This window comes from Paroedura picta, chromosome 10, assembly GCF_049243985.1.
Source record: "Paroedura picta isolate Pp20150507F chromosome 10, Ppicta_v3.0, whole genome shotgun sequence".
Lineage (NCBI taxonomy): Eukaryota > Metazoa > Chordata > Lepidosauria > Squamata > Gekkonidae > Paroedura > Paroedura picta.
This window is the reverse complement of record NC_135378.1, coordinates 44,784,646-44,806,217: the sequence shown is the minus strand read 5'-3', so window position 1 is coordinate 44,806,217 and position 21,572 is coordinate 44,784,646. Positions and strand designations below refer to the sequence as shown.

Sequence of the window (21,572 nt, the reverse complement as noted above, 5' to 3'; positions counted from 1 at the left end):
GATTTAATACACACCTCTGCCCCTATACTGTGCAATTAATGTCTTCTTAAGAAACGTTAATCATAGTTGCATCTATAACTGGATTCTAGATGTGGCTATTAATAAACCTAGATTGACAGTAAAGCCATTTTATTACTTACAAATCTAAAAACAAATTATTGACTTGCCTGTTAAAACATTTTATATCAAGCTGTTATAGTGTCACAACTACGATGAGTATTTTTTTCCATGAAAAAAAATGTGGACAATGAGATGCCAGGCAGTAATCCATTCAGCCATAAATTTACTTGTTAATCATAAAGTATGAAAGATTTCTGAACTAACTGGATGTGTTGATTATCAGCTTCATTGCCTTCAGCTGAAAAGACCTGTCAAATGTCACAACCACAAGCTTATTTTTCCATTGTATCTTAGCCTTGCAACATCTATTTCCCCTAACAACTGCATCACTAGTCTATGCTGTTTGCAAGATTCATAAAACTGAGACTGATTAAACTGTCAATGATGAAATCCTCACTTTGTCAAAAAAAAATCAGAAAATGATCTGTCAGGAACTGATGCCTGAGGACACAAAGAAAGAAATGTTTCATATTTTCTGTACTATACATGTATATTTTGCTGGTGCTTTTGGGAACCCAATAGGGTATTCGCAATGGATTTTTTAAACAGTCAAATATGGTTCTCTGTGCTGTTAAATTTTAAGCAGTTCTATAGTTGTCACAGTTCTCAACCACTTAGATGAACTTTACAGCAATCTGTATTACTTTATAAATATTTTACCATCTCAAGTTAACATGAATTATGTAGGCATCTGCACAAACACAATATTTAAAATGTTCAGTCCCATACAATACCCAAATGCAAGGTCTACCTAATGATACATGTGCTCCTTTCAGTTTCTCCCGTTGTCACCTACACTACGTTGTACTGGGTTCCAGGATTCTTAATTCTTTCTTAACCTACAAGAATGTTTTCCCACCGTGAACTTTAGATATCACCATCTCAGTGACAGAGGTTATGGCTGAATAAAGGTTATCCTGCAAACCTAATGGCAATGATAAAATTTGAACATGATACTATGGAAAGTCAATTTAAGTCCACTAAAATTAATGTACTTAGACTGGAGTCATTCTGCATAGACTTCCACTGTAAAGATCCTAGAGTTCACTCAAAAACTGTAACACTTACAACACACTAGACTCATTAGAAAACAGTATTACCTGGGGTGATATAGACATAGTTTTACTGAAGCGTACATGACCTATACATTAAGAGAATACTGCAAGTGAATCATAGTTGTATTACCATATGCTCATTCCCACAGAGCCAAACACACCCATAGTTGCAAATATATACTTGTGGGATGGGATAACTTTTTTTAGGGGTAAGTGTTCCTTATGTGAGCAGCATTGCATCAGAACCATGGATCAGCTTGAGATTTTAGGTTCACTGACATGAAAATAATGAGCCTCTTGTGGCGCAGAGTGGTAAGGCAGCGATATGCTGTCTGGAGCTGTCTGCCCATGAGGTTGGGAGTTCGATCCCAGCAGCTGGCTCAAGGTTGACTCAGCCTTCCATCCTTCCGAGGTCGGTAAAATGAGTACCCAGCTTGCTGGGGGGTAAGCGGTAATGACTGGGGAAGGCACTGGCAAACCACCCCGTATTGAGTCTGCCATGAAAACGCTAGAGGGCGTCACCCCAAGGGTCAGGCATGACTCAGTGCTTGCACAGGGGATACCTTTACCTTTTTACATGAAAATAGTTGATTTTGTTTCCCACAAGCCTGCTGTTGGGACCATGGTTTTACTAATTAGAACCAAACCAAATGATGAAAATTCACTCAAACATTCTAAGCCAGTGGGATGGGCAAAGAAAATAATGCTCAGCGTACAAGAAAGAACTGCATTGCCAAATTAGTTAGATTTATACAGTAACTTTAATCAATATTTTTATACTAATTTAAGAGGTCCACATACAATAGTACTCCTAGTGAACTTGCTAAACATTAACTGCAAATACCAAATGGGTATTCAACCAATTGAAGTTCAAAGCATTCTTTTTACATATTTCTACTCACGTGTCCTTGCATTAAAATAGTAACTTCAAAGAACTGCCATTACATAAAGTATTAATTGTGATTTTATACCCCTTAGTAAAATAGAAGAAATAATAACCAGTTTTTACTGAAATTATGTACTGCTCTATAAAATTGCTCCAAAGACATAAAATGAAGTCAGAGCAGATTCTGGACAATGCGAAATGTAAATATTTTAAAGAAATAAATGAGGCTTAAGTTAAGATGTTTCATACATAGAATAGCAAGTCTAGTTCCTTGTCTGTCCTGAGCAACAACTATAGATGCACAGTATGAAAAATTGTGATGTTCACAAAGAAGGTAGTGTACAATTCTCATAAGATTTTAATATCTATTCCCTTTGCCATTCTAAGTAGGCGTATATTACTCTCTCAAGTATATTTAATGTCTTGAAATTTCTGTTATTTTGACAGATGTTTCTACGTAGCCTGACAGATAACACTGGTGAGGGTTTGTGTGTTCACAAAGTTCCATTCAAAGCCAAGGCTTACATTCAATATAGCTGCTTTTCAAATTCTCATTCATGGGGTAGCCTTTCTGATATAATCACTTATTAAACGCTTCTCAGGACAAAGTGAAATTCTGAGACTCCTTATTTCAGAATTGAGCAGAGCTCAAAATATGTTTTTTTTCCCCCATGACAAATGATGGCTCCAGCAAGTAATGCTGCATTCTTTGCTGTCCATTCTCTTTTGACCTTTCTGTGTACATTCAGAGTGCAGTTAAGCTGGCCTGTATTTTATACCACTCATGCTGACTATGATGAATGGGTGGCGGGTGGGAGGCCGTTATATGGCCGTCTTATCTTTAGGTTGGCCAGACAATAATTTGGAAAGGTCGCAGACTTAACAGAATGCTTTGCTCACAGCATCATCAGTGATCATTCCAGGTCCCCATGTTGAGCTATTGCTATACTTTTTGTGGTTGCTTAAGGCCCTTTGAAAGGTACTTGTGATCTGCAGTTCTGCTTCAGGATGAAAGCAAATCATGTATTTATTTATTTTATTTATATACTATCCTTCCCTTTCGACTCAAGACAGTTTACAGATAACTTGGAAGCATAATACAGGTACAACATGGTTTAGTAATAACATCTAACAGAAGCATTACAGCTAACTGGGTTGTCAATCCAGGATAGCCCTTTTGCTTGCTTAATGGGCATATCTGTGTGAGAGGAGGGGTTCTGAGGTTCTAGTAGATGTTGTTGATTCAGTTTATCTCAAGAAGAGTTGGTTCTTATATGCCGCTTTTCTCTACCCAAAGGAGGCTCAAAGCGGATTACAGTCACCTTCCCTTTTCTCTCCCCATAACAGACACCCTGCGAGGTGGGTGAGGTTGAGAGCCCCCCGATATCACTGCTCAGTCAGAACAGTTTTATCAGTGCCGTGGCGAGCCCAAGCTGGCTGCATGAAACAAGTGCAGAATCGAACCCGGCATGTCAGATTAGAAGTCCGTACTCCTAACCACTACACCAAACTGGCTCTCCAAATGTCTGGTGGAAGAGACCTATTTTACAGGCCCTGTAGAACTGTGCTAGCTCCAGCAGGGCCTGGACCTTTCTGGGAACTCATTCCAACAGGTAGGGGCCAGGACAGAGAAGAATCTGGCCCTGGTTGAGGTCAAGTATGCTTTCTTGGGGCCGGGGATCACCAGCCAATTAGAGGTGGCAGAGCATAGAGCTCTTTGTGGGGTATATAAAGAGAAGTGGCCCCTCGGATACACTGGGCCCAGCCCCTGTATTGCCTTAATGGTGAGTACCAGGATATTAAGCCTGATTTGGGATTCAATTGGAAACTAGTGTAGCTGTTGGAGCATGCGCCAGATATGGGACCTCCATGGTACTCTTGTGTGAACCCTGGCCACTGTGTTCCAGACCAGCTGTAGTTTCCAGATTTGGGTTAAAGGTAAGCCTGCACAGAGTGAGTTGCATAAATCCAGTCTAGATGTGACCATCACATGGATCACTGTGGCTGGGGCCATGTGAGTGCTAGTACTTTGGCTTAGCACAGGTGGTAGAATGCCAGCCATGCTACTCTTGAGATCTGCACCTCCATGAAGAGGGAGGCGTCCAGTATCATGCCCAAGTTCCTGATGGAATGAGTCACTGATAGTTGCACTCTGTTCAGATTGGGTAATCACGCCCAGCCGCAGGACCTTCGTCTTTGAAAGGCTGAGCTTCAGACAACTGGCTAAAGATTCTGGGGGTGAATCATGGCAGCCATTCTTCAGGAGGAAGAGTTGGGTGTCATCAGCATACTAGCGGTACCAAATATATAGTATGAGATTACTAAAATTATAACATAGTTGTGCTGTCTTTTTTCTCATATTCAGTTCAAACTTAGGTTACAAGAAAGACTGTAACTGTTTTTAAAATTACAATCTAACTAATGTATAGTCTCAGACAAATATAAGAACTGCTGTTCAGTAGAAAACTTTTCAAAGGCAGAAATGTTATTGAAAATCTGTCCTCTGCACTATACACTTTTGAAGCTCTCTAATGTTGTACGTTTTGAGTATTTTAACTGCTTCAAAAGAAAAGAACAGAGCAGAATAGTTCTACTTCCTTTGTGTTTCCAACTTTGCAAATTCAGCCTGGGTTTTGTTAACAATGTATACAGTTCCCCACCTCCCCAATTATTTCTGAAGAAAATACTGCCTTCTGAAATAAAGTGACTGAGTGAAACAAAATGAATTGTGACCGTCAGGGTGTCCTTTAAAATAATTTCTCCTACATTTTTGAAGTAGAAATAGTACAAGGAATGATCAATACTTTCAACTGTTAGAAAGGTGAACATAATTTCATCCTGACAAATATAAATGGCTTTAAAAGCTTTTATCTCCTATATTCAGATCCTGCTAGAAAGGCAAGTCTCCAGAATAATGATAGAAAAGTGAGGAGCAATCTATGGGGTAGGGTATTTAAAACTGTAACTGTAACCCTTTAAACCTCAACATTAAAAACAAAGCAACTGTGCATTCCAGTAAAAAGAAGAGAGCAGAATAAATTTATTTTTCTTTCACAAAAATTCTGGACTGCCCTGGAAGCAGTATTTTGCCACTTTATGCAAAATACAAATAAATAAATAAATAAATACAGATCCACAGAACCCAGATCTATTTAAAACAGTGGTTCTCAATATCTGCTATCTTATACTGTTCATTATAATTAAATCTGGCAGAGATTTAATATTGAGCATTCCCGTTATACAATCCACAAATGGCAACTATCAAGAGGCACAGAACACTACCCAAATTGCAAAATAAAAGTGGTTTGTGAACAGAGCAGAACATTAGCCATGAGACTGGAGAGCGATCATGCTTAAGATCATCCTCTTTAAAGAAGCAGTTTGCAAGAATGATGCAATTTTAAGCACAATGTGCACAACAATCTCTCTTCCTCTACTAAGTGCTAGCAAACTGCTTCTGTAAGTGATGTATCCCACAGTGTGCTCTCTCCTTGTTTTCTTCTCAATTTCCAACTGTTTTGTCCAATGAAGAAGGTCATTCAGACTGCCCAACTGAGGAAACAGTGATCCACACATAACTGCCTTCAGTGATATCATCACATTTACTACTGGGCAGTTGATTGATTTGGGATGCACCACAAAGCAAATATGAAAGGGAAAAATGGCACTAGGACTGCAGCAGCTCAGAAATAGTATCTTGGGTCATGGTTTAATTTTAAAATAATTATGCTTGCTGTTCGAAAGATTGAATACTTTGGCACCTTTAAGATCAACAAAGTTTTATTCAAAAATCTGAAGAAGAAGAGCTGGTTCTCTATCGGAAGGAGTCTCAAAGCAGCTTCCATTTGCCTTCCCTTTCCTCTCCCTGCAACAGACACCCCGTGAGGGAGGAGAGGCTGAGAGAGCCCTGATATTACTGCTCAGACAGAGCAGCTTTATCAGTGCTGTGGCGAGCCCAAGGTCACCCAGCTGGTTGCATGTGGGGGCATGGAATCAAACCCAACTCGCCGGATTAATCATTACGGTTGCCCTGTCTGTACATTTTGCAGCTCTGCAATGCTCTCTTTGAGATAGAGTGACCAGAACTGTACAGTTTTTCAAATGAAGCCACATCTCAGATCTACACATGGACATTTCAATATTCTCAGTCCCTTTCCTAATTATTGGAGCCATGACTTACCAGCAGGCTCCAGGTTGAGCCTGGAGTGGGCATCGCTGAAGTGAGCCAGCAGCCAAAAAGGTGCGCTGCCATTGGGCATGGGGAGGAGTGGGCATCGCTGACACCTTTAAAAGGGCTGAGTACACACGCTTGGCCTCTTTCCTCCCTGGCTGCAGAAAGCTTGCTCCCTTCTGCATAGCTAAAATTGAGGAGATGCCCAGGCCTTCCAACAGGCACAGCGTCTCTGCTTCACTACAGCCTACCCATGCCAGCACATGCAGGCCTAAGCCAACTACTACTGGTAGCCTGCCAGTAGGCCGCATGAGAGCTACTGCAAGTTGCAGCATTCAGGATAATAATCCTGTCAGGGAGCATCAGCACACCTGAGAGGTCTCTTCAGCTCCTGTTCTAATCTCAGCTGCCAATGATCACCAAGTAGCTCAAGATGCACAATTAACTGGGCCACACACAGTGCATGGTGGTCATGGGCATTGGCTCTCTGGTGTGGAATGCAGCCTATATTTTTATGGGGTGAGGTCTCATTAGGGAATGTTCCTCTGGGCAACGTTTCCTCTCCAGGCAGTAAGACACGCCATCAATCTAACAATACTGCATGCAGAACAGGTTCTTCTTCAGACAATTCTAGGAATGTTTCAGCAGATGGCATGCAGTGGAGTTGGTGTTGATCAAGCTATGGAAACACATGAGGTGTGGGATTCAGCCATATTTTGGCAGGGTCATTACCAAGCTGTCGCACAACTCATAGGTTCAACTGTGACCCATAGTGCATTCGAGGATCCTACTGGGGAGAGCATCTCTAGCGGGAGCACCTTGGAGGCAGCTGTGGGGCATCTATGCCCATCAGGGTGAAATGACTGGCAGATGTTTAACTGGTTTTGTTTCACTTCACCCCACTTCAAAGTTTGGGGAGGGGGAGTAAAAATAAGTGGTCAAATAGCTCATAGCCATTTAAACCTAACTGGTCAGTTGTGAACCCACCCTGCTCAACTGTTACAAAAGTCCAGTAAATGTTCAGGCAACAGACTTTTGGGGGCTCCAAAATGGGCCAACATCTGGCTGAATTTTGGGTTGTGACCTGGTTGGTACCCATCTCTATAGATCATGCCTTTCACACTCCTCTGCATCTGCTCTATTCTGTTCTGTTTAAAGTCAGGCCTTGGTCTGTTTAGCCTGGAGAGGAGATGACTGAGAGGGGTTTTGATAACCATCTTCAAGTATTTAAAAGGCTGCCATATAGAGGATGGAGCAGAGTTGTTCTCTCTTGCCCCGGAGGGACGGACCAGAACCAATGGGAGGAAATTAATTCAAAAGAAATTCCGTCTCAACATCCGGAAGAAGTTCCTGACAGTTAGAGCAGTTTCTCAGTGGAACAGGCTTCCTCCCTCTTTGGAAATTTTTAAACAAAGGCTGGATAGCCATTTGACAGAGAGGATGATTCTGTGAAGGCTTAAGGGGGTTGCAGGTTACAGTGAATGAGTGATAGGGTTGTGAGTGTCCTGCATAGTGCAGACGGTTGGACTAGATGACCCGTGAGGCCCCTTCCAGCTCTATTATTCTATGATTCTATGCCTTGAGAACTGCACAGAGTTCTCCAGATACAACCTGACAAACATGGTGTACATCAGGATTAAGATGTTATTTGGATGCTATTCTTCTTTTGATACATCCCAAGTTCACATTATTTTTTTTGCCACTGTATCACACTGATGGCTCATGTTTAGCTTACACTCCATCTGTACCCAAAGATCATGTATACACACACTGTTACCCAGAAGTTGTGTCCCTATCCAGTATGTATGCATCTTATTTTTGCTACCCAAATGTAGAACTCTGCACTTATCCTTGTGGAACTGCATCATATTCACATCTGTCTGCTTTTCCATAGTGTTCAGTTCTTGTTGAATACTATCTCTTCCAGTGTGTTTGCTACTCCTCATTTCAATTATAATTTGGTGTCATCTGCAAATTTAATTGGTAGTCCCTCCACCCCTCATCCAGATTATTTATAAAAAATATTGAAAAGTACCAGACCCAGAACTAAGTCCTGTGGCACCCAATTGGATACATCTCTCCAATCAGATGAAATGCCAATATCAACTACTCTTTGGGTTTAGGTCTCCAATCAGTTCTCTATCCAACTAATCATTCTAGAGTTCAGTCTGTAGTTCTCCAGTTTATGCATCAGAAGATCATGGGGAACTCTGTCAAACGTTTTACTGAAATACAAGTAAACAGCACTGCTGGCATTCCCATGAGTCAGTACACTCATTTATTCCACAAGAAATTGCAGTTTGTTTGGCAGGACCTATTGGATCACCAAGCTATCCTTTCAAATGCTCACAGATCGATCGATCGATCAATCGATCGATCGATCCATCCATCCATCCATCCATCTATGGATTTGTATCCTGTTCCTCACAAAGTCTTAGAACAGCTAATAAAATAAAGGTTTACAATAAACCTGTAAGTAGAATAAGATAATATAAAACTATAAAATAGATAAAATCATACTACTCCTCCATAAAAACAGCAATTGACTCCCCTTCATTGGTCCCAGCATGGGTAGATTAGACAGCCTGAGGGAAAGGTGGTAAATTCCCAATCCTGGAAATAGAGGGGGAAATATACATACATCAATGTATGTTATATATGTAGATATAAACATATATGTTTATATATCTACATATAAACTGTCCGGAGCTGCAAAGAAATGGGCAGCATGGAAATCCAAACAAACAAACAAACAAACAAATGCATGAAAGGGAAAGCCCAATAATTACTGCTACCTGTAGTAGGTTAGCACTGGTATCAGCCAAAGATTTGGTGGAAGAGCTCTGTTTTACAGCCCCTGCAGATCAGGACCATGCCTGAACTCACTTGGGAGCTCATTCCATCAAGCCAAGGTCAGGATCTGTTTCAGGATCTTTCCTGGGGCAGAGGTCAGACTAACTGACCTTAACTTTCCTGTGTCATCTTTCCTTCATTTTGAGGCACATACATTTTTTTCTGTTGGAAAGTGACTAGTGGATTTAACCCTGTGTGCCTTTTATTTTAAAAGGGAGAGAACACCTCAATGCATGAAATACAAGATAACATTCGCTGTGTGATTTTAAGATCAAGAATTTCAGATTGTAACTGAGAACCAGAGGGATTACCAATAAAAATGTTACCATCACAGATTCCACCCAAGTACACGAATTAATCCAGTCATTGGCATGTACAACAAATTACATTTATAAAAATGTAATGATAAAATGTTATTGTATCATATCTCTCTTCTGGATTGTTGGCAGTAATATTTTAAATATTTTAAATTACAATTACAAATAGGTACAGTTAGAATGATTGCCTTACTATCTTAATAAAATTATATGTTTAATATAAGAGTTACTAAGGCAATAAAAGTGCTAATTAAAACAATAACACTTTCTGTTACAGAATTATCATGCAGAAAATGAGATACAAGACAGGCTAGTAAGAAGATACAAGGAACTTGTAATTACTATTGTAGTCTAGGATCTGATAATCAACATCATAAAAATGAAAGTGGGCTGCTGTGAAAAGCTATCATCATTTAAAATAATGGAGTGAATAAATTAAAAAGCATTAATCCTGAACACCCTCTTCGATCCATATCTTAATATGATGGAGGGTACGTGTTTGTTGGCATAGCTGCAAGTAATATTGTAAGTAGTTTAGGTTCTGTTAAGAGGTTAAACTCCCAGCAGAGTCACTCAAAGAAAAAGGGTAACAGCTGAGACACAATACTAAATGTACCCACCCCCTTCAGGAATCAATGGCCATATCAGCAGAAGAGAATGGACAGTTACAATGGTGACGAAGGCAGAAGAACCCATGAAGGATAGCTACTGGGCTGTAGCAGAAGTAGAAGTTGACACTGGTAGAGGATCTATCATAAACAATCTTGGTAACATTTCAGATAAATGTAATTAGTACTGTGTAGAAGGAAATAGTAAAGCACTTCTGATAATCTCATAACTTGAAAGCCCAATGATGAGACAATCCAAAATGACTTTTAAAAAGATATAGTGATGGAAGACAGGACTGCCAGATAGCATTCAGTTAGCTACTGGGGCAGAACAGAGGAAAAGTTTCCCTGCCAGGGAAGAGCAGCAGCCACCCCCACAATTCTGGAAAATACTTTATTTCATTGGACCTGAGGATCTACCCTGTGAGTCTCAATAAGGGGGAGGGATCGTGGGTAGGGGCGTACCTCTTTTAATCGCCATCCCATATCTAGAGATACAGGAAAATCACTTTATGGTTAAAATTTAAACATCAACCTATGAATTTGACATCAATTATTTTTGAGAATAATTTCTAATCATCCTGGCTGAAAAATAGAAAGATTGGAATTACCAATGAATTTACTACTTGAGCTAAATCTACAGCAGGCTATGATTGTAATGAAGCAGAAGATCAAAGATACTGGTAGACAGTGGCATATAACTAGAGCTCCTGGATTCCACACACCAGTTATAAATAATTATGTTCTTGCCCCAACCTCTTATCTACTCAATCTGAAGAACAGCAAACAGAGAAAAGTCTTTATTTTAGCTAGATGTTCAGCCCTGCCCACACCAGTATTAGAAGGCCGATATAAGAACATCTCCTTAAAGACAGAAGCAGTAGAACATTTTCTATTTTATTGCCTCATATATACCATGCTACAAGATAATTTTTTACAACCAATCCTGGAAAGATTTTTGGGCCTGTCCTCAGTTAGTAAAATGAAAAATCTTCTGAGTAATGAGAAATTTCAAATTACAGCATATACTGCTAAATTCTGTGTGGCTGCTATTAAACTACATATTAACCTCAGATGATAATACTTGTACCCAGAGGTATGTGATTTTATGGTCATTGTTTTATTTGTTTTATTGTTTATATATTTTAGCAACTTTTAAATTATTTATGTATATTACAGTTTGTATTGGTCTAATTGGTCACCCTGCCAACAAAAGTGCATTTAGTCAAAGCTATGGTATTCCCAGTTGCAATGTATGGCTGCGAAAGTTGGACCATAAGGAAGGCCGAGTGTCAAAGAATTGAGGCTTTTGAACTCTGGTGCTGGAGAAGACTTTTGCGAGTCCCTTGGACTGCAAGGTGAACAAACCGGTCAGTCCTAGAGGAGATCAGCCCTGACTGCTCCTTAGAAGGCCCGATCCTGAAGATGAAACTCAAATACTTTGGCCACCTCATGAGAAGGAAGGACTCCTTGGAGATGAGCCTAATGCTGGGAGCGATCGAGGGCAAAAGAAGAAGGGGACAACAGAGAATGAGGTGGCTGGATGGAGTCACTGAAGCAGTAGGTGCAAACTTAAATGGACTCTGGGGAATGGTAGAGGACAGGAAGGCCTGGAGGATCATTGTCCATGGGGTCGCAATCGGTCGGACACAACTTCGCACCTAACAACAACAACAATAATTGGTCTAAATGGTCATTAATAATAAAGCTTGACAGAGACACAGGAAAAGAGGCAAAGGGTACCATCCTAACTCCAACACTGATCTTTCACAATTCCAGATCTATAAATAAGACTGCAGTGCTTCAATTCTTATTTTGTGGAATGCAATGTAGAACTGGCTTGTACGAGTAAGACCTGGTTGAAGGAGTGCTGAGATGGTCGCACTGGGTTCCTTGGTCCTACATCAGTCCTGGACCACAGGCCAGGGAAGGATGACTATACGCGTCTGATAGGTTTCCTCCTACAGAGCACTCATTGCACCAACATCCCAAGCATTGAATGTCTTGGGCTGGGATAGGACTCAGTCGAGAACTTGGCCATCTTGCTGGTGTACCTTCCATTTAAGGCACTGGCAGACACCCTGCCTAGCATTCTGGAGACAGCAGCCACCTGGGTGTTTCAGCACCCCAAGATAATTATACTGGAGGACTACAACATCCATGCAGAAGAGCCCACCTCCAGGAGTGGTGTAGACCTGGTATCATCCATGGCAATGCTAGGGTTCTTGCAACTTTTGGCTGGTCCAATTCACCAAGCAGGCCATATCCTGTATCTGATCTTTGACATGGGGCTACAAGTGGATCTGGGTGCAGCCAAAGCAGTGCCTTGATCAGACCACTATGCCATGAAGACCCAGATCTGCATTCCACCACCTTCCCACATAGGCAGAAGGTTTATTTATGCCTGCTGACTTATGGAACCTGTTCATTTTCAGTATATCCTGCAGCAACCAATGCCTCCCAGCAACTCAATGGATGAGTTGGCCGATGGCTGGCATGGGTGGCTATTGACTGCATTTATGAGACTGCACCATAAAGCCCTCTCCACCCCCATTGCAAGCAAGCACCCCGGTATACTAAAGAGCTATGCAAAAGGAAATGGGAGCTGAGATGGCAAGAATGAATTTGAAAGATGACTTGTGATGAAACTTACAGGACACTTATGTAGGCCTATGAGATGGTGGTAAAGGTTACAAAGAGAGAGTTCTATGCAACCTCCATTGCATTTGCAAGCTCATGCCCAGCACAGTTATTTAGGGTAATTCTGTCCCTCAACATCCTCAAAGAAGGGTGCACAAATATAGGCAACTAGCAATTATCTGTGATGCAGATAGAATACTGATGTTCAGCTGGTTTCGGTACATAGGCAGATGACACCCAGCTCTATCCGTTGTTGAGTGATCTGCTGAATACACCCCGAGTCATTGGCTGGGAATCTAGAAGCTGTGACAGAATAGCTCAGACGAAGTCACTTGAAGTTAAACCCTTTGAAGATGAAATGTCATGTGGCTGGAAAGGAAAAGCCTGGATGAGGAAGTATGCCTTTGCAGTCTTGACAGGGTGCAGCTCTCTGCTATACAGACTGTCAAAAATTTGGGAGTGACTCTTGATTCCTCCCTAATACTGGAGGCCTAGATCACAAAAGTAGCTTGGCTGACTTGTTTCTATGTTTACCAAGCTAAACTACTAGCACCCTATCTGGCCCCATAACTAGCCACAGTGATCTATGTGACAGTCACCTCCAGACTGGACTTCTGTAACTCTATAAGGGCCCTCCCCTATCCCTAATTTTGAAACTGAAATTGGTACAAAACACAGCTGCCCGGGTACTGACCAGGACCCCTGGAGGGCTCACACTCAACCTGTCCCACTGTTTGATTGTATTCGAGGTCAAATATAATGTGCTGTTTTTGACCTTTAAGGCTATACGTGACCCAGGCCCCCTGAATATGTCCCCAGAAACACACCAGGCTTAAATAATTACCTATCCCTGCATATATAGAATACATTTCTGGGACCCAGCAGTTAAGTTTATGTCTTGATAACCAGGTACCTGAGATTTTTTCTCTGACCTGATAAAAGACTATTAGATTGAGTATAAAATTAAATAGTTAAAAGGCAGCCCATTTGACTTTAAACCTTCTTTATCCTCTTAATATTCAGCAAATTATCAGCTAAAATAACAATTTAAAAAAATGACAAGACAATTGCAGTTAATTGTAGAGGTTGATATGTCATAAGGTTGTGGAATATGCTGGGTACATTTTCAATGTAATTTCACCATAATTAGAACTGTCATGTTTACTGAAGAAACCTGACCACCAATAGAACAGAGACATTATATGAGCTTTCATGTGTCTCTATTTTCAGATATTTTAGGCTGAAAAAATCCTATAAGAAGCAATTTCAATATGTTCATTAAAAGGTTACAAAGCAGTTCAGTCAATGTGATGCTATGCAAGTCTCTATCAATTAAATTTTTTCACTCATATTCAGAAAATACTGAGAAGCAATCAACAACTTTAAAGAATCATCTAACAGACAATCCAACATTGGTTCAACATTTGCCCTCTATTTTATGTGTGCTCGGCTGGAACTTAAGGTTCATCCAAATAAAGGCTATTTTACAAAGTACAGCTAGAAATAAATGCCAAGTACTTAATTGCTCACATACATAAAAATAGATAGTACTTAATTGCTCACATGCATATAATTATTCTTTTGATTCCACACAGTTGCATGCTGCTTATTCATTTTTGCTACTTATATTTAAGCCCACTGTGGTGCTAGACAGTGGGCACTAGATGGAAGCCTCCTCCACTCAGCTCCCCCGGCCGGCGAGTGGGGCAGAGACTGGCTGTGGCTTCCCGCAGCCCTGGGAGCATGGCTAATGCGTCTGTGACGTGTTCAGCATGCTCCCTGGGCTACGGGAGGCGGGGTGATTGCCAGGGAGGGGGACGGGTGTGGGAGGGTTCCCGCGGCCTGGGAAGCACAGGCGATGCATCTGCGATGCATCGGGTGTTCTTCCAGGGCTGCGGGAAGCCTCCCGCAGCTGCCCCCCTCCCCGGCTTTTGGGCAGGCTCCCGCAGCCCTGGGCACACGGCCAATGCATCAACCTCCCCCGGCCAGCCCCCTCACCACTGCTTCTACGCAGGCCTTGGAGGGCTGAAGCCCGAACGGAAGTCTCCCCCGGGCGGTCGGCGACCTACCTTGTAGGTCGGCAGCCGCGTAATGGCGACAGCTGCCCAAAGGCGGCTGAGGTTGGGCAGGTTGGGAGGCGTTGCATGTCTCCCGACTCATCAATCCGTGGGCAAGAGGCCAATCAGCAGCCGCGCGATTAGCCCCTTGGCCCTAGACTGACAAGCGGAGGAGCCAATTGGCAGGTGCAAAGTGCCTCCCGATTGGCTCCTCCACTTGTCAGTCCGGGGCCAATGGGCTGCCTTGCCCATCCTGGACACGGCCCACTCCTACCCCCCTTACCCTTTTATTCATACCGCTTCCACGGAGCGGTTACAGATATGACTTAAGTCAGGTAGAAGACCAGCTAAGAAACTCACAGAGCAATGGAGTGATGGTTTTAAATGCTTTATTGTGTATGCTTTTATTGAACTATTAAGTTAATTTTAATACATTACACACTGCCCTGGGCCTTAAAGGGAGGGGCAGTTAATAAATAAATAAACAAACAAACAAACATTCTATACCTCCCTTCCAAGGTTAAATAGATTGAAATGGAACCTAGAAAACATGGAGTTTAAGATAGTTATAATATCAGTAAACCATATAAAATCCAAATGGACTACTACCCACTACCTAATTGGTCCTTCCTGGGAATGTGCCACTAAAAGAGATGGAACACTCTGCCAATGAGGGCCAATCAGTTCAATTTGCACACTGCCAATGAGGGAAAATCAGTTCAAATTACATGCAGATAGGTCACTCCCTACCTGATTGCCCCCCCTGGAAATATTCCCCCAATAGGTGACAGCCCCCAGCCAGGAATAGCCCACCCTAATCAGGATGGAGCTCTCAGCCAAGAAAGGCTAATAAGATATCAGCTCTCTACTTCCAACTTCCTGCACATTTCAGACGTTTGCTGGGCGGAAGAGGTGGCAGCCTCACAGCATGCCCTGCTGCTAGTAAGTTAATCTGGCTTCCTGGCCTCTTTCAACTCAGAGGACATGGGGGCGGGGGAGGGGGAAGCAAGCTACATTCTGGGATAGCCTCTGCATGCTGGCCCCCTGGGTCCAATGGCAGCCAGGAAAAGCTTTTGCCCTGGGAATGTTTACTCATGAGTAAGTAATCTGAGGCTTGCAATTTGAAGTCTGAGAAGGAATGAATGCTTTAGGGAAAACCACCACAGGCAATTGCAGCAGGGAAAATAATGCCCATGTGTATGGGAGTGGGAAGATGTACATTTTCCCTTTCCATATGGATATCACCTTGGTCTTGCTGCAATCTTTTCAAAACCATCACAATAAAGCAAATTTGAGACGAATAGCATGGAAGATGAGGAAACTGTAGATGAGGCACAGAAGCGGTATGAGGCCCTGGGGACATGTGGAGAGGGGAGGCACTGTTTCCCAGTAGCACCTTCCCAGTAGAACAAGAATTGGTTTTTCTACCCTGCTTTTCATTGCCCAAAAGAGTCTCAGGGTGGCTTATAATACCCTCCCTTCCACTCTCCACAACTGGCAATGTCTAAGGTAGGTGAGGCTGAGAGAGCTCTGATGGATACTTCAATGTGAGAATAATTTCTAACAGCACTGTGATTAGCTCAAGGTCATCCAGAATGTAGAGGAGCAGAGAATCAAATCCAGCTTGCCAAAGTAGTAACTGCTGCTCTTAAGCACTACACCAAGCTGTACAAATTACCATTGTCTTAAACAGATGTACTTAGAACATAGGCAGAAGCAGCTGTTGCAGGAGGATGGTATAAGTCTTGTTTGACTTGCTCATTGACTGTTATGGGATTCTTTTCCTTAAATTTGGACCTTCTGACCAGTGGCTTCTGAGAGCAATCCAAGGAGGGAGACACTCAGGTATTTCCTACATGGAGAGGTGATTGCGTTGTTCATAAGGTTTATTATTTGAGAAGGGAAGACCGCTTTTGTTTTCTGAGCTCTCTCTCTCTCTCTCTCTCTCTCTCTCTCTCTGTGCGTGTAGAGGAGAGGGAGTGCTACACAGCCCCCTCCCCCTTCCTTCTCCCAAGCAAGCTTTTTCCTCCAGTGGAACTGATCTCTTACAGGGATACTAGCCTCCAGCAGGAATCTGGAGATCCCATTTCTGGGGTTTCTTTTCAATTGGTACAATGTTTTTTATAATTGGTATAATCTATTTATCTATTTAATAATGCTTTGATGATTTTATTGTTGACAGATATAATAGAGAGTATTTACCTCTCTTATCATTTCGGCCTGTACTTGTAGATTTATCCGGAGGGCAGAAGCAACGTCCTTCACACTTCATGGAGATCTGTTTTCCAGAGACACAGGCTTGATATTCTAGTTTGCACTACAATAAAAAGAGAATTACAATCTTTAAAGTAAAGACATTTTATAATGTAAATTTCAATCCATTGAGTATCCCTGAAAGACTGGGGTTAGCAATTCATCACTTTCAATTCTTCCCACAGATCTTAAAGTGATTCTGGAAGAACAGGATGCACAGGCTAAAATATGGTGGAGCCACACCTTGAACTGATCATATGGAACTATGTAATACAATAAAGGGTGAAACAGAGTTGGGCAGAGAACCCCTAAACCATCTGCCAAACATGTACTGCTAAGAACCACAGTTATGACTCACCTAGGAAAATATCATTATCTCCCCCATAATACTTCCCAGTTTGTGGCTGCAACAAGTTCAAGGCAATTGGCCTTCAGTGTGGGTGTTTCTGAGCAATTTGCCTTATTAGTGTGAAACCACCAGTCATGGCCAGTTGTAGCTTTTCCTTCTCCTCCTTCTGGTTGTGTCTTCTTGTTCAGGTCTCTGCCTGTTCTCCATGGCCAGAAAACCAATAGGGGCTGGAGGTGCTTCACCACTGCACCATCACAGATGAAGGGGGAGAGGGGGGAGATTTTGTCTGGGAAGCAGCTTGTGACCTAATCCATCCCATGCCAGGCCTCCTTTCAGGCCTCATTGTGGGGGTGGGGTAGACTGGGATCCACTGCATACTCTGCCACATCTGGCCATGGTTCAGTCCTTCAGCTATCTTTATCCATGGTTCACTCCTTATATATTTATGAAACCGGCCTCAGGGAGGAGCAAATCCGGCTGCCTGAGTAAAGATAGGGCCAATCAGGGTGCGGCCCTGCCCTCAACGGACCACTGGCCGCTTCCAGAGCAAGTAGAAGGACCTGGCTGCTGGAGCCAGCAGCCACGTAAGAGGGAGGGGGAAGATGCCTTGATCTTTCTACCTCTTCAAGATCAATTTTACCTCCCCCAACTCCTAACGAGGCTAAAGATATTCTACCAAATATTTTTTTGACTACTTATTTATTTAAATCATTTCCTGACTGGTGGTCCCCTGTGTTGGCTGCCCTTTTTACAATGGTAGACAAAACTGGCTTTATGTCAGCTGTTTGGGTAAAAGCAACTATAATTCATATCTTCAAAAAGGGTTACCATTTGTCACCTACAAAAAGGTGTGACAATTCAAAAAGGGTGACCATTTGTCACCTACAAACTATAGATCATACGTCTTCTGTGATACATTTTTTTGTAGTGCGCGATAAGGCTGCACCAACAAAAGGTTATGGCATGAGTTGTTCTTCTTTAGCATTTTATTTTCTTTAGCATTTTATTTCATCTGCTACAAATCTGCCTAACCCACTGGGTCTCAGTAAGAGTTGAGCTGAGGCTCTTTGCAATTTCCACCGCTCTTTAATGTTATTTGTTGTTATCACTTTGTTGTTACTATAAATGGAGTTACTTGTATCATTTTCTTGTTTCATGTAAACTGCCCTGAGCCTTCAGGGAGGGTGATATATAAATTAAATAAATAAATAAATAATCAACTAGCTAGATTTATATATTTTTCTATTTTATTTGATCCATAGTTTAATGTTTTATATGCCAATAAAGGATGATGATTGATTGGTTAACTGTTAACATGGCTAGTTTTCTAGCTGTGTTATAGAAATGACAGGAAACAGACATGTGTGTGCCAAGTTATGGGTAATAGTCAGTGACTGAATTAATTAAGATAAGGCAGCTAACTGGTTTCATCTTAAGCCTCACAAACCTCTTCTCCCTTTTGGTGCTTGGTATTTTGGAGTTCATTTTTGAAAATCTGGGAGTTGAAATTCACTTTTGCAAATATTTGCACATCTATATAAAAATGCATATGCTTGGGGAAATAATGTCCTTTAAAATTACATTACCTGAAAAAGTCTATTTGAAAAGTCACTATTTTTGTGTGTGTTACATATAGAAGAAGAAGATTTGGTTCTTATATTCCGCTTTTCCCTACCCGAAGGAGGCTCAAAGCGGCTTACAGTCGCCTTCCCATTCCTCTCCCCACAACAGACACCCTGTGAGATGGGTGAGGCTGAGAGAGCCCTGATACCACTGCTCGGTCAGAACAGTTTTATCAGTGCCATGGCGAGCCCAAGGTCACCCAGTTGGTTGCATGTGGGGGAGCGCAGAATCGAACCTGGCATGCCAGATTAGAAGTTTGCACTCCTAACCACTACACCAAACTGGTTCATATAAAAGTATGCACTTTGCATACACACACTCACATATATGTATTTATAGTATTAAACTATTTATTTATTATTTGGTACAATAAGAGGTTCAGTTTCTGGAACCTAGATCTGGCTGACAGATAAACCAGAACAAGATCATTGCCTCAAGAGATGGGAATATAGACAGCACTACTTCAGACTGGGGGAGAGGGCTGGAACAAATTTATAATCCCCTCCATAAAAGTTCTCTGCAATGAAAATTTAACACACCATGGCAAAGGTTGTAACCTGACTATATACCACACTGGTTTTCCACTACAGGGAACAATTAATGTATGGGAGCTTTGAAAACCATGGTCCCTCACTTGCAATCTGAAGTAATACTGTCCATTCAAACTCCATTGTTGGAAATCCTGGCCATAAGGACAACCTAAGAAGTACTCACATTGAACCTGGAATGTACATTTGAAATTGTTGAGGGCAACTCTTGCCTCCTGTAGCTACTTTAAGATTAGTTACTTTGGAATCATTTTACTAAACTGTAAATCCTTTTATTATGACATTGTCCATGTGGCTAAGGATCTCCTCAGGGCCTCAAAGCAGATGATTCATTTTCTTTTGTTAACTATTCAGATGTAGAAGTGATCTCAAACAGTATATTCCAAAGAACATGATAAAAATTCTTAGCTTCATGTACTTGTCTGTTGATCAGATTTGTTAAGATCTGCTTTGGGAAATAATTTGGCTTTGCATAATTGCTCTAGTACATACTCCTCAACTGCCATCAAATGTAGTTCTCTTATCACACATCTTTTCATTTGGTTCAAATTCACAAAGACTGATATATTCTTGTTTGATTTACTAATGATAATCACAGGGACCCAGAAATTTGAGTTCATCTGTTCGTTCAAAGCAACCCATTTTGATAAATTCTTCCAGATTTTTCTTGATTTAAGAGTAGCCTAGGCACTCACCTGAAAATGCTGCCAGAGGCAATTTCAGTAACATAATTCTGTCCAACTGACAGGCAATACAGTTGCCATGGAGCTCCAGCTATGTTTTTTAACACTGCCATGCTGTCCCACAGCCTGTTCAAAGTTGAGTCCATCAGACAGTTATAGTTTTACAAACAACCTGATGCCTAAAACTATTCTGTTTTGCATCATTTAATTGTACAGGACACTATATTCACAATGTCCTGTTAGTGATTATAAAGAGGCATTGAAATAATCCACAAACTCATTTTCTTTTTGCAACTGTGAATTGAATTGTACCTCACAATAAAGTGAGGTGCAATTGCATAAGGCAGCTTAAGTTTATATAACATTGTGGTGCCGTTTTTGCCTTTCTCTGTCCATTCACCCACATGTGCATTTGATTTACTACTAAGCAGTGTTAATTACAACAGAAGAGTGATATCTATCTATCATTCTCTGTTGCCCAGGCATAGACTGCATGCAGAGCTTTTAAATCAAATATTCTTAAAATACTCCATGCAAAAATCTGGAGGAAAGCCTTTGCAAAATTTAATGCTTTTTCTTAAAACAGTGGGGAGACTATGTTAAAATTTTTATTTTGTATTCCAATATATCAAATTGCTCTGACCTAGAGAGCCAACATGGGCCTCTTATGGCGCAGACTGGTAAGGCAGCAGAAATGTTGTCTGAAAGCTCTGCCCATGAGGTTGGGAGTTCAATCCCAGCAGCCGGCTCAAGGTTGACTCAGCCTTCCATCCTTCCGAGGTAGGTAAAAAAAAGGTAGGTACCCAGCTTGCTGGGGGGTAAACGGTAATGACTGGAGAAGGCACTGGCAAACCACCCCATATTGAGTCTGCCATGAAAACGCTGGAGGGCGTCACCCCAAGGGTCAGACATGACTCGGTGCTTGCACAGGGGATACCTTTACCTTTACCTAGAGAGCCAAAGCTCTGATATCAGAAACTCTGCAGGTTTGCCCTGATTGGTTCTTAGATGGGAGACTACCAAGAAAGTCTCAGATTGCAACAGAGACTGATTATTTATTATTAGATTTCTATATAAACACAAATTTATTTATTATATTTGTGTACCACCATCCTTGAAGGTTCAGGGTGGTTCACATAAAACAGAACAGAAACAATAGAGATAATTTAGATTAACAATAATGAATGAAGTGAAACAACAAGCAACATGGGACAGTAGAAAAATTAAACATTGAAGTAGCTCCTACTGATAGCCCAGTGGGTTGAGCAGAATTATGGTGGGTGCCATAGGAGGCAGGCTCAGGGGGAGGGTCCTTGGGAAGCAGTGGTTCAGGTCAACCTCAACCAAATGCCTGGTGGAGGAGCTCCCTTTTGCAGGCCCTGCGGAACTGTTTAAATTCCACCCTCCCA

At 41.7% G+C, this 21,572-nt stretch overlaps 1 protein-coding gene across 3 annotated transcripts in view; it reads right to left on the bottom strand.

Moving 5' to 3' along the window:
- SPOCK3 (SPARC (osteonectin), cwcv and kazal like domains proteoglycan 3) overlaps nt 1–21,572 on the bottom strand; it is a 154,921-nt gene that overhangs the window by 30,790 nt on the left and 102,559 nt on the right. For all 3 annotated transcript variants that reach the window (XM_077299951.1, XM_077299953.1, XM_077299952.1), the window contains exon 6: nt 16,910–17,024. In XM_077299951.1, coding sequence (XP_077156066.1) covers nt 16,910–17,024 — 115 coding nt within the window. The remainder of the gene's footprint in view (nt 1–16,909; nt 17,025–21,572) is intronic.